At 35.7% G+C, this 15,878-nt stretch overlaps 1 protein-coding gene across 4 annotated transcripts in view; it reads right to left on the bottom strand.

Moving 5' to 3' along the window:
• Window positions 1–291: 291 nt before the first annotated feature.
• CASD1 (CAS1 domain containing 1) overlaps window positions 292–15,878 on the bottom strand; it is a 53,420-nt gene continuing 37,833 nt past the window's right edge. For 2 of the 4 annotated variants that reach the window (XM_020913782.2, XM_070471492.1), the window contains exons 13-19: window positions 14,491–14,570; window positions 12,855–12,935; window positions 12,157–12,258; window positions 11,073–11,213; window positions 10,268–10,345; window positions 7,916–8,008; window positions 292–1,780 (exon numbers count right to left, since the gene is read on the bottom strand). In XM_020913782.2, coding sequence (XP_020769441.2) covers window positions 1,514–1,780; window positions 7,916–8,008; window positions 10,268–10,345; window positions 11,073–11,213; window positions 12,157–12,258; window positions 12,855–12,935; window positions 14,491–14,570 — 842 coding nt within the window. In that variant the 3' untranslated portion in view covers window positions 292–1,513. The remainder of the gene's footprint in view (window positions 1,781–7,915; window positions 8,009–10,267; window positions 10,346–11,072; window positions 11,214–12,156; window positions 12,259–12,854; window positions 12,936–14,490; window positions 14,571–15,878) is intronic. The other 2 variants (XM_020913783.2, XM_020913784.2) reach the window with 2 other exon arrangements.

Below are 15,878 nucleotides of genomic sequence, written 5' to 3' on the forward strand. Positions count from 1 at the left end.
AGAACACACATCTGTTTGAGAGACACTCCTCAATTAATGGAAATATATCACTAGCACATAAATCCAGTGCTAAAGATATACTTCAATTTTTTAAATCTTCAAGTAACATTACTAATAAAACAATGTTTTAACTCATGAGCAGAAAGTGCAGATTATCCTCTGAAGCACTGATAACTAAATTATTCTTTAACTATCACTGTGACTTACCCATATATGCTAAGAGGTTTAAAAAAGTAAATTTAAACTGAGGAAATGAATTAGACATTTGAACCAATCATTAATGGATCCAGCTTTTAAAAAAACCACATAGTTTAATTGATACTTTACAATACAAAAATAAGCATCCACAGAATGTTTATTTACTGTTTAAATTATTCCATATTTTCATATACCATGAACAAAAAATATTTTACCCCATACACAGTAACAGCAAACAAGTGCAATTTTAAAACATTAAAATCTGTAATCAAATCTGTACAACAGATAAATAAATTTATACCTCTAACAGTTAAGCCTGTAACAAAACCAAAAACAAACATTGCCCAAGGTGACCAGTTTACTTAAAATTCTACTTATGGTTATACATCTCAAACATATCTTGAATCTTTACTACACTGCACACATTTAGATTGATAAATATTTTTTTAAAAATAGGAGGGAGTAATAGGAAATACCAAAATGGTTATAAAGAGCTTCCAAACATTGGAAATAATATACAAAAACTAATTCGATGGGGGAAAGCATCTGTGATGACTCCACAGGGTAACACTGGGATTACACTGGTGTAGCTTAAGGGAAGGAAACAGGTGAATGTTTGGGCTGGAAAGAAAATTTGGCCTTTTTATAAAAAGTTACAATAGCATCAATGACAAAAGCCTGTCATGGAGCCTAGAACAACTCTGGGACAAAGTGTACAAAGATTTTAGGCTTATATACCTTAAAACCAAAGTTAGGAAGAAAAATCATGTCAGGAAACATAATATCAGAACATGAACAATAAAAGACATACTGCTTGTCATTCCACATCATTGCACATACAAGAAAACAACACTGCAATCTTTCTTGAGTAAGAAAGTTTTCGATGAAGTAGGAAGTTCCATGATGAAAATAGGTGCATACAATTTTTATTACCATAAATTTAGTAAATATCAAAACACTCAGTGGTGTTACTAAGCTAATTAAATTATCTGTATTTTTACTGGAAAGGTAATTATTTCCCTGCCTTCATATGTTAACTTAGAATCACTTATAAATGGAAATGTAGATCCAGTAGAAAAGACATTTCACATGCAATCCTATACAATGCACTCTGCTTCAATTTTTTCAGTATTTCACATTGTATATGTACATTTCCAAAATATACAACCACACATGTTCAACAGATGTCACTGAGCTATCTTCTTGCCACACAAATTTTTATTTACATTTACATTTACAATACATCTCCAGATAGATGCTGTTCTCCTCTAGGTAGATTCAAAGTTAATCTGAAGTGTTTTAAGTTTTTAGAATCCTAATGTCTTGATTTATCTTGAATGGATGATAAGATGAGGAGTCCACAAAAAAATGCAGCTATACATGCCAATCTTTTCAACAGAGATGAGTTATCTTTAGGAATAATAATCTGTGCAAGATCATTAGTGATCTGAGAAATTTCATGTGCCACACAAACAAATATGAAAGTGCTGACAATAATGTTGAGCATAGGGTTTCCAGGTATGAGGACCAAGATACCCCTTGTGTCCGCTGCCAGCCATATGTGATATTGGCAAATAAACAGCTGCAAGGAAAAATATTTCAAGTTAGGTATTTTCAGAAAGTCCATAAATATACTATAGATTTTCCCAATTCAAACATATGATAGCATAATTGTTTCACTACTGGCCTTGAAAAGTCTATTGTCAAAATGCCTATACCACAAAGTAAACTACAGATTCAATGTAATACCTATCCAGTTACCAATGCCATGTTTTTGCAGATCTAGAACCAAAAAAATCTTAAAAATTGTATGGAAACACAAAAGACTCCAAACAGACACACTAATCTTAAGATAAATGGAACTGGGTAATCAGGCTCCCTGATTTCAGACTAGACTACAAAGAGACAATAATCAAAACAGTATGACACTGGCACAAAAATAAAATGACAGTGGCACAAAAACAGAAATACCTATCTGTGGAGCAAGACAGAAGGCCCAGAGGTAAACCCACACCTACCGTCACCTAATCTACGACAAGAGGAGGCAAGAATACACAATGGAGAGAAGAGAGCCTCTTCAGTAAGTGGTGCTAGGAAATCTGGACAGCTCCATGTAAAAGGATGAAATTAGAACAAAAAAATAAACTCAAAATGGATTAAAGGCCTAAATGTAAGACCAGACACTATAAAATTCTTGTAGGAAAACACAGCAAAAACACTTTGACATAAACCACAGCAAGATCTTTTTCAATCCACCTCCTATAGTAACGAAAATAGAAACAAAAACAAATAAATATGACTTAATTAAACTTAAAAGCTGTTGCACAGCAAAGGAAACCATAAACAAAATGAAAAGACGACCTACAGAATTGGAGAAAATATTCGCAAATGAAGCAACTGACAAGGGGTTAATCTCCAAAATATACAAACAGCTCATGCAGCTCAGTATCAAAAAGCAACCCAATGAAAACATAGGCAGAAGATCTAAACAGACATTTCTCCAGAGAAGATATACAGCTGGCTAAAAAACACATGAAAAGATGTTCAAAATCACTAATTATTAGAAAAATGCAAATCAAAACTACCATGAGGTATCACCTCACAAAGTCAGAATGGCCATCATCAAAAATCTATAAACAATAAATGCTGGAGAGAGTATGGAGAAAGGTGAGCTCCCCTATAGAGCTGGTGGGAATGTAGCCTGGGTACAGCCACTATGCAGGAAGTACGAAGGTTTCTTAAAAAACTAAAAATAGAGCTGCCATACGATCCAGCAATCCCACTCCTGAGCATATATCCAGAGAAAACCGTAAGTTGAAAAGATACATGCACACCAATATTCAGCACTATTTACGATAGCCAGGACATGGAAGCAACTTAAATGTCCAACAGAGGAATGGATAAAGAAGATGTGGTGCATACTTACAACGGAACATTACTCAGCCAAAAGAAAGAATGAAATAACACCACTTGCGGCAACATGGGTGGACACAGATGGATTGATACTGAGTGAAGTAAAGGTCAAAGAGCTTCATTATATATAGTGAACTTATATATAAAACGGAAACAGAGTTACAGATGTAGAAAACAAACGTATGGCTACCAGGCCGTAAAGAGGGTGTAGGGATAAACTGCAAGACTGGGACTGATACATATGCACTACTACATATAAAACAGATAACAGACAACTGCTACATAGTAGAACTCTACTCAGTACTCCATAGTGATCTATATGGGAAAAGAATCTACTCTAAAAGAGTGGATATATATACAACTGACTCATTTTGCTGTGTACCTGAAACTAACACAACATGGTAAATCAACTGCATTCCAATACAATTTTTAAAAAAATCACACAAACAACTCAGTCAAAAAATGCAGAAGCTCTAATACATATTTCTCCAAAGAAGACATACAGAGGGCCAAAAAGTACATGAAAAGATGTTCAACATCACTAACTACCAGAAAAATGCAACTCAAAACCACTAAGAGGTAGACCTGGGGAAAAGACTGGCGCTGAATGCATGGAGACAGCCTGAAGGAGCTGGGGTATGGTGTGGCTGCAACAGCGGGTGTTTGCAGGAGCGTGGGTCTGCTGTAGAAACGAAGGGCCACTGTTAAGCGGCGTGTGAAGGGTGGGCCGTCCGCCTCCAGGAGAGTGCGCCCCAGCTGCCGCTGCCTCAGGAGACTCCTGCGTCAACCACCGTCTCGGCAGGCCCCAGGAGCCCATGCCAGCGGGTTGCCCACACGCAGAAGCGGGGTGGAAACCACAGCTGAGCCCCAGGGGCCAAGCAACGTGGGAAGCAGGACTGAACTCTCCCCCCACGGCTGTGTGAGCCACGGGTTTACACCTCCACCGGCAGCTTTGTAGATTCAGCACCTGTGGGACATACGAATAGACAACAGGTGCTCCTGCCACTGGGAGGGCTCTGACCTCAGCAGCTGTGGGCTCTGTGGGTACACGTGCGTGAGGGCCGGGCTAGGCCCCGGTATGCGATGCCTCCACAGCTCCCACGCTGGATTCAGAGGCGTGAGTACTGTGGTCCTGGGAAGACAACATCCCAGGGACACCAGGGCCACGGCTGGCATTCCCACTACTGAGGCGGAGCTGAGGGCAGTGCCAACAACAATGCGTCTGTGAGCCCTGACACATGAAAGGGGACACAACAGCTCCTGCAAGGAAACTCAGAGGCTGCTCTCCCAGAGGGAGAGCTCCAGTCCCACCTACCTCACACTGTGGCTCAGAAATGCAGCTCAGCAAAGCATCTGGGGGCCTCTAGGCCAGCAACTGGGGGGCAGACTCTGCCCCTGACAGGGCAGTGACAGCCACAGAGCAAGGAGGAGGCCCAGTTCCACACCCAGTGCAGGCTCTGGCCACCACAAGTCACACCTCCTATCAAGAGGACAACGGCCAGCATACCCTGGGCAAAGGGGTGGCAGGCATCCGTGCTAAAACCAGCGCTCGCACCAAAAAACACTAAACCCACACAGGCTACATAGGGATGCACCTACAGAAAAACAGACCTCCAAGACCACAGCAGATGATTGTTCCTCCTAAACTCAGACAGCAAGAGAAATATGCAAAATGAAGCAGAGGAACCGCTCTCAACTAAAATTATGAAAAGAATTCCCCTGAAAGAACAAGCAATAAAACAGACCTCTTAAGTCTAACAGATACTGAGTTTAAAAAGGAGACAGTGAAAATACTGAAGGAATGAAGAGAGGCTATGGACAGAAATGCAAATTATTGTTAAAAAGGAACGTGAAGCTATGAGGAGGAGCCAAGAAAAATTAGAAAATTCATTTGCACAGACAAAAGGTGAATGAACTGCAATGAAGAGCAGAATGGATAATGCAGAAGAAGGAATAAGTGATCTAGAAGATAGAATAATGGAAATTACTCAATCAGAACAGTGGAGAGAAAGCCAAATGAAAAAAAAAAAAAATGAAAGCAATGTAACAGACTTATAGGATAAGATAAAGCATGCCAATCCACAAGTAGGGATCCCAGAAGAAGAGACAGAAAAGGGGATTGAAAATGTATTTGAAGAAATTATGGCTAAAAATTGCCCAAACCAAAAAAAAAAAATTTGCCCCAACCTAAAGAAGGAAGCAGAAGTGTCTCAGGTATAGGAAGTACACAGGGTCCCAAACAAGATGAACCCAAAGAGACCTATGCCAAGACATAATTAAGATGCAAAAGTTAGAGAGAAGATGCTAAAGGCTTGTAAGAGAAAAGCAAAGAGTTAACTACAAGGGAACGCCTATAAGGTTATCAGGTAATTTCTCTACAGAAATCCTTCAGGTTAGAAGGGAGTGGCAAGGTCTATTAAAAGTCTTATAAGGCAAAATCCTATAGTGTAGGGTACTTTACCCAGAAAGATTATAATTTAGAATAAAAGGAGAGAGAAAGAATTTCTCAGATAAGCAAAAACTAAAAGAATACAACACCACTAAACCCATCCTAAAGGAAATATTGAAAGGACTTCTCTAAATAGAAAAGAGGAATCTATAGGGAAGAAAAATACCACCATTGAAAAGTACATCTCTTAAATAAACCAGTATAAAGATTTTAAAAACTTTAAAAATTTTGTGAATGTAAGGATGACCACAATGGACAGCAACAGGTTGGACATGAAGATGTAAAGGAGGAATCACGAAATGTGGGGGAGGAGAGTAAGAAAATGTAGACTTTTTTTAGCAAGCGTGTGAGCCTGTATGATTACCAGTCTAAACCAAGCAGATATAGGAAGAAGTTAATGTACTTGAAAACAGAGCAATGGCACATCAAAACACAACAGATTCATGAAAAGCAAGACGAGAACATAAGTATAATACAAAAGGAAACCATCAAACCACAAAAGGAAAAACAAAAAGAGACAAAGAAGAAATATAAAACCAACAAGAAGACAAGGTTTAAAATGGCAATAAATAGCATATCTATCAATAATTCCTGCCTGGAGAATCCCATGGATGGAGGAGCCTGGTAGGCTACAGTTCACGGGGTCGCAAAGAGTCGGACACGACTGACTGACTTCACTATCACTATCAATAATTACTTTAAATGTTAGTGGACTAAATGCTCCAACCAAAAGACACAGAGTGGCAGACTGGATTACAAAAACAAAAGCCTACAATATGCTGCCTTCAAAAGACCCAGTTTAGGGCAAAGGACACTCAAAGATTAAAAGGGAGGGGATGTAAAAAGATATTTCATGCAAACAGAAAGGACTAGAGTCACAATACTCATATGAGACAAGACAGACTTTAAAACAAAGGATATAAAGAAGGATACTGTATAATGATAAAAGGACCACTGCAAGGAGATACTAACAAACATAAAGGGAGAAACTGACAGGAATACAATAATTAGAAGCCTTTAACACCCCAGGCACATCAATGGACAAATCTTTGAGAGAGAAAATCAATAAGGCAACAGAATGCTAAATGATACAACAGAATAGTCAGACTTAAATGATACCTTCAGGACATTACAGTAAAAAAAAGAAAAAAAAAGCAGAATACACATTCTTTTCAAGTGGCCATATGATCTAGTAATTCCACTCCTTGGAATATAGCTAGAGAAAATGATAATTGAAAAATATCTAGTCTTCTTTGCAGTACTATTTACAATTGCCAAGACACAGAAGCAACCTAAATGTCCACTGGCAGGTGAAAGGATAAAGATGTGTGTGTGTGTATATGGAACATCAGTCATAAAAAAGAATGAAACAGTGCCATTTGCAGCAACACAGACAGACCCAGAAATTATCATAATAAGTGAAGTAAGCCAAAGACAAGTATCATATATATCACTTATCTGGAGAATCTTACAAATGAAACAAAACAAATGAACTTAATTCCAAGACAGAAAGAGACTCACAGATATAGAAAACAAACTTATGGCTAGTTATCAATGGGAAAATGGGGAGGTGATAAATTAGCAGGTTGGGATTAACACACTATTATATGTAAAATAGATAGCCAACAAGAATCTAATAAATAGTACAAGGAACTATACTCAACATCTTGTAATAACCTATAAGGGAAGAGAATCTGAAAAAGAATGTGTAATTGAATCACACAGAAGTCTTTCCCATTTTAAAGACAACTTAATACATACTATAACTCTAAAATGTATCTTTTATGATTAAATGAATTCTACTATTTTAAAGTGTTCTATTTCAATAATAAAACTCAGAATACATTGAATGTATTTCATACCTACTTTAAACTGATTTTGAGGATAAAGTCACATTACTTACTGCACACAAAATAATGAGTTTAAAAATTTCCCCAAAACTTTCAATAAGAGTGAATTTTATTATAAGTGTCAATAAACTAAATTCCAGCAATATAATATTTAATTACAAATGAACAACAAATCAAAATCCTCTCAGCTTGATTTCATTTATGTCTATTTACAAATTTCATTTGTATCTATTTCATTTTTTTCTCTTATTTCCACATCTTGGTTATACTTGAAAGTTTAAGACAAAATAAATATGTGAAAGTCATCTCTATCTAGCCATATAAATAAGACTTTAAAAACATTCTACAATACTGCTGTTTAAGTTCAAAGTTTCTTGCCTATAATTTCATAAACATAGCTTTGGTTTAAAAAAAAAGTCAGTTACACACCTATATATACATTTATATACACAGCTCCATAAAACACTGGGTAGTGTGAGACAGATCAAAATATTAGTGTACCAACCTCCAATGAAATTTTTCCAAACCAAGCAAAAAATGAACTGTAAACTGAACGAGCATACCCAGGGATATTCCTTATTAGGATGAAGGCTAAAATCTAAAGAAAAAACATACAGGCAAATATTAATAATCTGCTTATTAAAAGAATTTTGCTTTCTTTCAAGTGATAACTTTATTCTTTATGTTATTGAATTTAATACATGGACTGTTTTTTTTTCCCTCAATAGATGAAGTATTTGAAAGTTATTTTTTTTTTCCATTTATTTTTATTAGTTGGAGGCTAATTACTTTACATGCAAGTTATTTTTGATCTAGAGTCTACTCAAACTGGATTTCTGAGCAAGTGGTCTATATAGTGCAAACAAGGGCAGGTTTTATATGGCTGGACAGTTTTATTTTATACGTATTAGAAGAAATATAAACTCATCTTGAGGACCTTTGTGTAGAAAGAAATGCTATATTTGTGTATCGAAATTAATAAAATTCCACGATATGATTTTGCTTCTTCTATGAAGTATTCACTCTGTTGGGAGCTGCCCACCCCCATCTTTTTGCTCTCTTCAAGGCTCCTTCTACTGACAGCAATGTAAAGGTGGGAAAAAGTAACTAAGGAAAGATGAATGTGTGGCATATAGTGACTGGGAGTTAAAGCGACGCAGCTCAGCAGGGTTTATGTTAGCGTTATTCTAAGTGCAGTCACTCTCTCCCTGAGCTACTCTTACATTGGTGTAATGTGAGTGGAACAGCCCCCTTCCTTTCACGTTATTACAGAAATTACATCAGATACGAAATACAAAGTGTTACTTGTAAGCATGACTTCTGTAGAAGTCCTGAAAATGCTATATTAATTTAGTACAATTTTTACAATGTCATTATCAATTGTGTTTGCAGAGTTGGTCATATGCTTAGTTCTATTGACTATACAGAGGTTTAAGATGGATGAAATAGTTTCTTCATTGAAGAGAATTAAAAACCTAAAAGAAGATCCTCCAGAAATCCTCCCTGTTCCTTTCTGTTAAACCATACAGTTTTTAGGCTTTGGCTTAGACATAACTTTCTCCAAGAACCCTGCTCTGATATCAAGACGGATTAGGAAGAAATCCCAAATGCTCTAAAGTGCCCTGTACTTAACCATCACCACACTAATCACAATGCCCTATCTGTAACCACAGGTATCTCTGTAAAATGCAAATCTGATTTGGGCTGCCCCGAGCAGCCTCTACCTACCTCCCAGTCACTACCATATAATTCTTTCATTTATTTATTTATTTATTTTTAATTTTTTTTTTTCATTTATTTTTATTAGTTGGAGGCTAATTACTTTACAATATTGTAGTGGTTTTTGCCATACATTAACAAGAATCAGCCATGGAGTTACATGTGTTCCCCATCCCGATCCCCCCTCCTGACTCCCTCTTAGACTCTGGCTCTCTGAGTTCCAGCCCCAGCGGCTTTCTTCAAGTTCCCTGAATGGGAATATACTCTTTTCTACCCACAGGGCCTAAGTTCTCACTGCCTGCATTCATTCCTCCAATCTTAGCTTAATTTTTCCACCCCCCACCCGCTTTGGCTGTACCTTATGGCATTCAGAACTTCCCTGATCAGGGATCAAACCTGCACCCCCTGCAGTGGAATCACAGAGTCTTATCTGCTGGACCACCAGGGAAGCTCCTCTCAGCTTAACTTTATCAGGGAAATCGTCTCTGAACCCTAACCACCTTCACTCCAACTCCAACTAGGTCATATACCCTTACTGTATTCCCTTGTAGCATCATGAACTTCCGTTTATGATTACTTGGTGATTATATGATTACCATCTGCAACCGAAGAATACAGGCTCTGTGAGGGTAGGGAGCACATCTGCTTTAGTCATCACTATATCCCTCAGCATAACATCTAGCACATAGAAGTATCAAAGACTTGTTAAATGAATTTTAAAAACTGTTAAGTGCATAAATGTTCATCCGTATTTCTATTGGACTGTAAGTTCTGAGGGCAGGAACTACATGCACTTCTGACCTGTAGCATGGTTCTTAACACGTGGAAGGCCTTTAATAAGTAAGGCCAAAGACAAGTAAATGAAGAAATCTGAATAAACAAATGATGAAACAGCAAACAGGAGAAATGAATTAACATTTTCTAAGTGCTTATCAAGTGATAAACACTGATCATTTCTATACATTTAATAATAACATTTAATAACCACCCCCTTTAAAAGAGATTTTAGTATCTCTATTATAGTAGAGGAAGGTAGGGCTTAGAAAGATATTAATAGATTTCGATCTAAAAGCTGTCTCTAAAGACTCCTTGTTCTAATCAGAAATTAAGAAACATTTCTCTAAATAAAGATACTTACCTGTACCACAGAAACGGACGGGTGGAGCTCATTGCACTCTGATTTGTTTTTACAACTGCTAGCCCAGATGGAGTAAGTCTAAAACAAAAAATGTATGGATCACTTCACAAAAACAGTTACACCTTAAAAAGGCAGCACTCAATCTTAAGAAGTTTCTTTATTTATAACATACTTCATATTTTATTTAAAGATTTCTTTTTTTTGGATGTGGACCATTTTAAAAGCCTTTACTGAATTTATTACAGCATCACTTTTGTTTCATGTTTTGACTTTTCTGGCCAGGAGCCATGTGGGAGCTTAGCTGCCTGACCAAGGATCAAAACCGCACCTCCTGCATTGGAAGGCAAAGTGCTAACCACTGGCCTGCCCGGGAAGTCCGACATTAGACTTCATTATGCTATTAAAAAAAGTTCAATAAAAACTGTACACAGGTTTGCCCCTCACTCATTTTGGTAAGCTCAAATATAACAAAGTAGAGAGAGAGGAGCCTAAGTCTGTTTTTCCAGAAATAGTGATCATAATGCAGTGATGGTTCTTTCTGTTAAATATGTTATATTTTTTTTCCCAAACTTATTACAACTTTTAAAATTCCTATTTCACTGAGATCTCAAGTTATTCTTCATATTTAACACATATATGTTTATATCCTCTTTAGATTTATGCTCAATTTAAAATGAGAAAAAGATATTTCAAAAGTTAAAGATTTCATTTATTAAAAACAAATGATAAAATTCCTATCTCTTAAAGTTAATTTTCTGCACCACTTGGGATTTTGGAAATTTAGAAGATTACATGTGAAACTTACCAAGAAAGAAACTACTGAAATAAATAATAGAAAATTTGAAATTTTGCTTGAAAAAAGAGGTTCACCCTTTCCTTCAGAAAGTATTTGGCGCTTCTGTAAAGCCAGATAAATGAAAGCAAACAACATTCCATGAAAGACTACCTGAAAAATAAGGGGGGAAACCTGTTTTAAATAGCTGCTTTTCAATAAATAGAAAATATACTTGGTAAAGGAGCACAATATGTATAGAAGTATACAGGTTAAAAGCTTAAAGGTCCAAAGTTTCTATGAAGAACCTAAACATCAAGAAATGAGGCCAAGTCAATGATCATTGGAAACAATCTGTAATAGACAAGCCAACATCTCATGCAATGACAAGATAAGCTGGTTTACTTCAAGTAGTCCCAGCAGCAAGTAAGGAAATAAATACATTTTATATATCTAGATAAAACCATAATTTGAAAAGATGCATGCACCCCAATGTTCACTGAAGCACTATTTACAACAGTGGACACGGAAGCCCCTAAACATCTATCAGTGGGTGAACGGACAAGGAAGATGTGGTACATGTATACAGTGGAACATTACTCAGCCATAAAAAAGAATGAAAAATGCCACCCGCAGTCATAGTAATTCTGGCCTGGGAAATCCCATGGACAGAAGCCTGGTGGGCCACAGTCCACGGGCTCTCAAAAGAGCTGGACATGACTAAGAGACTAAAGAACAACAAGCCCTAGGTACATGTTGCCAAACGGCTATGACACTCCTGGCTTTAAACCTTTCCCAACATTTAAGAATTTTCATTCAAAAACTGACACATTGTAAATCAAGTATACTTCAATTACAAAACAATAATTTTTAAAGACCAGATGAATCAAAACAATAACAATAAATGTTATGATATCCTGTGTAAAAATAAAGAAAATATTTTGCTCCCTGCAAAAATATAAAAGAAAAGAAAACCAAGGGGTGGGCTGGATTGCTTTGATTTACCAAATCAACATGTTTCCTTACTCCAAAACTAAATAAAAACAGATTACATTTTTCCAAATAAATTTAAAAAGTATAATTTGAAATGGCAAAAGAGCACAAGGTAAATACATACATAACGGTCTAACCTCCATCTGAACCACCATTCATATACATTGCCTTTCAGTTCAAAACACTTGGACAATGGCCAAAGAGAAAAGATCTTCTCAAATGCACCCTGAGAGAGGAATTCAGAAAATAAATTAAGATGGTATATAAGTCAATATTGGCTTTTGCAATTCTATTATAAACTGTAATTTTCTAAAGTTAAGATTATATTAAGGTCATTCATAATTTTAAAATTCTATTTCATATCACAATGTCATTTCATTTGAGAAGAAATTTATTTTACTAATGGGTAGTAAAGATAACAAAACATTTTTGTTAACTTACTTTCATAGCACATGAAAGGCTATTGAGACTGCAAAATCAAAAAACAAAACAAAACAAACCCCAAGTTGGTAATTGGAAAGTTATTCCATTTAATCTAGTGTACAAAAGAGCTACTATTTATTTATTTATTTTTAAGAGCTACTATTTAATGATAAAAACACAAAACTACAAATTACTTCAGCCAATATGGTATCAATAACCTAAAGGATGATGGTTATAGTTTTTCTTTATGTAATGCCCTTAATAATGAATCTATAATGAACCATATGAATTAAAAGAATCCTCTGAATTAGTCACCTTACTCTCAACTATACCCAAATGCCATTATTAGACTTTGAAACAAAGCTTACAACTTTACTCTGGTCAAGTTAGTGAATGTACCTTCTTATTGATCTGACAGTCTGGAAAATCTGGGAATGAAGGGGCAGAAGTCTTGGGTACATTTCTGTACATTAATGAAGTCTTTCAAAAAAGAGAACAAAACACTCAATTTCCAGACTGAAGAATAACAACAAACTATATTATGGAAACTCCATTATTATACATGATGCCATGGCATTAAAAAAAATGTGCAACTTCAGTTTTTTAAAAGGCTACTAAAAAATCAAAGTAAAATATGAAAACAGTATTATGTTTTAGGTAATATCAAATCTTTCAGTCAGAAGAACTTTATTATTTTAATAAAATGTAAGATTCTCCATTTAGTCACAGAATTTAAAATGTTAGTCACTTATAAAAATAGGTTCTATCAAGGTCTATGCCTCAGGATGATTATTATCAAGACCTGCAATATAAAGTGTATACCTATTATATCACATTTCTCTATTTCACCGATATGTACTAGAGATACAGGATTCCATAGATCATGTATCAAGTTTATTTCTCATCAAAACTTATTTTTTATGTAATCAAAAGTATTTAATGAGCATCCATTTGTGAAAGACACTGGGCTATTCTGGGCTATGTACATTTTTTTTCTTATCCAGGAGTCAATACTGATTCAAAGCTAAGTTTTAATTCTTTTTATGAACTCCTGGTCTGTCTTCCTTTCCCTCCCTCAGATGAACCAGGGAGTGTTGGGAATTTTAATGAATAATTGTCAAGTAGTGTGACACTTAACTGGTTATTTCTTTAACATTTGCTTATTGTTTCCTTATTTACATATTTCCTGCAAAAAACCTTAGAAGTCAGGCAGACATAAGATACTTTATTTCTAAGGATGAAAATAAATAGGAAAGCCTATAAGAAAAAAAAAGAAAAGCCCTCTATAGGAGTTTACACACACACACACACACACACACACACACACACACACACAATGCTCATATGGCATTTTCAGCTGGTAGAGTCAGATACAAGACAGTGTTGGAGATGGGAGTAAACTACAGAATATGTCACAACTAAATGCATTTAAATTAAAATACTGTTATAAATATCATGCTGCCCAAATAATAAGTCTGTCTGATGGACTGACCAGCAGGTAGCAGTTTGCCATCTTGTGAAAATAGTTCAGAAAATCTCAACCATCAAAATAGGGGGATAAAAGGTTAGAGATACATACTACATATAAACAAGACCCTTTGCCCCTAAGTTGGCTTTATTAACAGCCAAAATTTTGCTCTATGAAGTTATGGGAAAAGTCAAGTAACACTTTGATGCCATGAATAATGCACAAACCAAGCTGCAAATTCTGTCAAGAGAATTTTGATCTTCACTTAGAGTAGTGTCTTATAAGAGGCGTTCAATAAACGTTTGATTGATCAAAGTCAAGTAAAATGGATTCTGAACAATTGCCAGAAGAAGAGCTTTAAATTGCTCTTACAACAAAAACAGAGGTAACAAAAGTAGATAGGTCTCAAAAGAACTACACTGAGGAGGCAGCTACAGAGTGACACTTCTATTACAGTCATTAAAGAATGGAGCTTGAGAAAAGTGCTGACTCTCCTCTCATACTTTACCAGATTTGAACTTCAGAATAAAATACAAGGAAGTATAAACCAAAAAGGACAATACAAACCTGAGAATATGCCAAAAAACATATACATAACAGCAAGAAGGCTAGTTTCAACAGTAAGCCAAAATGCCACAAACAATTTCCTAAGAGAGAAAATATTTAATTTACTAAGAAATGTAAACTTACATTAGAAAACATGTTACATACTCTCTATTTAACATATTAATACCATGCATAGCTCTTTATAATAATTAAGGCTGCCTACAGGATACACAAAATATGTCTAAGTAGTATAAATTACAATGAGACACAAAGGAAGAAAAGGTGGAGTGTCCTTACCAGGAATGAGGCTACAACATTAATCTGATACCCCATATACCTGATTTTTAGCCACTATAAATGCATTTGAAAATACATCTCAGATTCAATTATACTATTCATTATTGAAAGGTACAACAAAACTTGGAAAAACAGGTTCAATGTAATTGTAACAAACACTCGTGTTTAATAACTTAGGTAATACTGCTGAAACATTACAGTTTTAAGAAGAGAGCTTAAGAACCTTCCAGTGGACTAGTTTAATCATAAGATGTATTTTAACGGATGCATATTTTAAGTTATGTGTTCACAGTTTACATATATTGATTATCATTTTATAAATATGCAGGGTTTGTGTTGAGGAATTAAACTACAGAGACTCTCCAAGACACAAAGGGACTTTATTGAAGGCTGGAGCTTAACTCTTTCCTGAAAAATTATTCGGTATTATAATAGAAGTCAACAGAAAAAAAATTTTTGATATATAATATTTGATTGAAAGACCTAAAAGACATTATTAAAGGTAAAAAAATTATTTTTCAAAAAAAAAAACCAACCAGGCTTTAATTTTAATGACATGATCTTGACGGAGAAAAGCATGAGGATCAATGACTGTGACCTTGCTTTGAACATTCATCAGACCTACCTGTGTCAAATCTGAAGATGACACCTTCGGGGCACTTACGTATCCTTAAACATAAAGCAGGTTGATAATAACTGCTTAAAGGGTTGTTTAGAAGATAAGCTATACTAGTGATTTTTAAGCTTGTTTGACACAAAAAGCCTTTTTGCAAATGAATGTCTACTCAAAATCTACACACGCAAGCACACGCACGCACACGCACGCACACACACGCACACGCACGCACACAGAGACACAGGATCAAGTAAACCGGAGCTGCCAAGACTGAAGCAGGACGTGTGGCCCTCTGGCGCGTGCCATTCTGGCTCCATACAAGAGGGTTTGAAAACGGTTGCCCTAACTGATATGTAAAATGGTTTTGGAAGTTTAAAGAGAGAAAACATAATGTAAATGCAAACTATTGTTCCTCACTATTAATACTACTCGAACCACATAACTCACATTCTAGAAACATAATTTAAGAACAAATTTTCAAAATATCAATGCTACA

The sequence above is a fragment of the Odocoileus virginianus genome, chromosome 1 (assembly GCF_023699985.2).
Source record: "Odocoileus virginianus isolate 20LAN1187 ecotype Illinois chromosome 1, Ovbor_1.2, whole genome shotgun sequence".
NCBI lineage: Eukaryota > Metazoa > Chordata > Mammalia > Artiodactyla > Cervidae > Odocoileus > Odocoileus virginianus.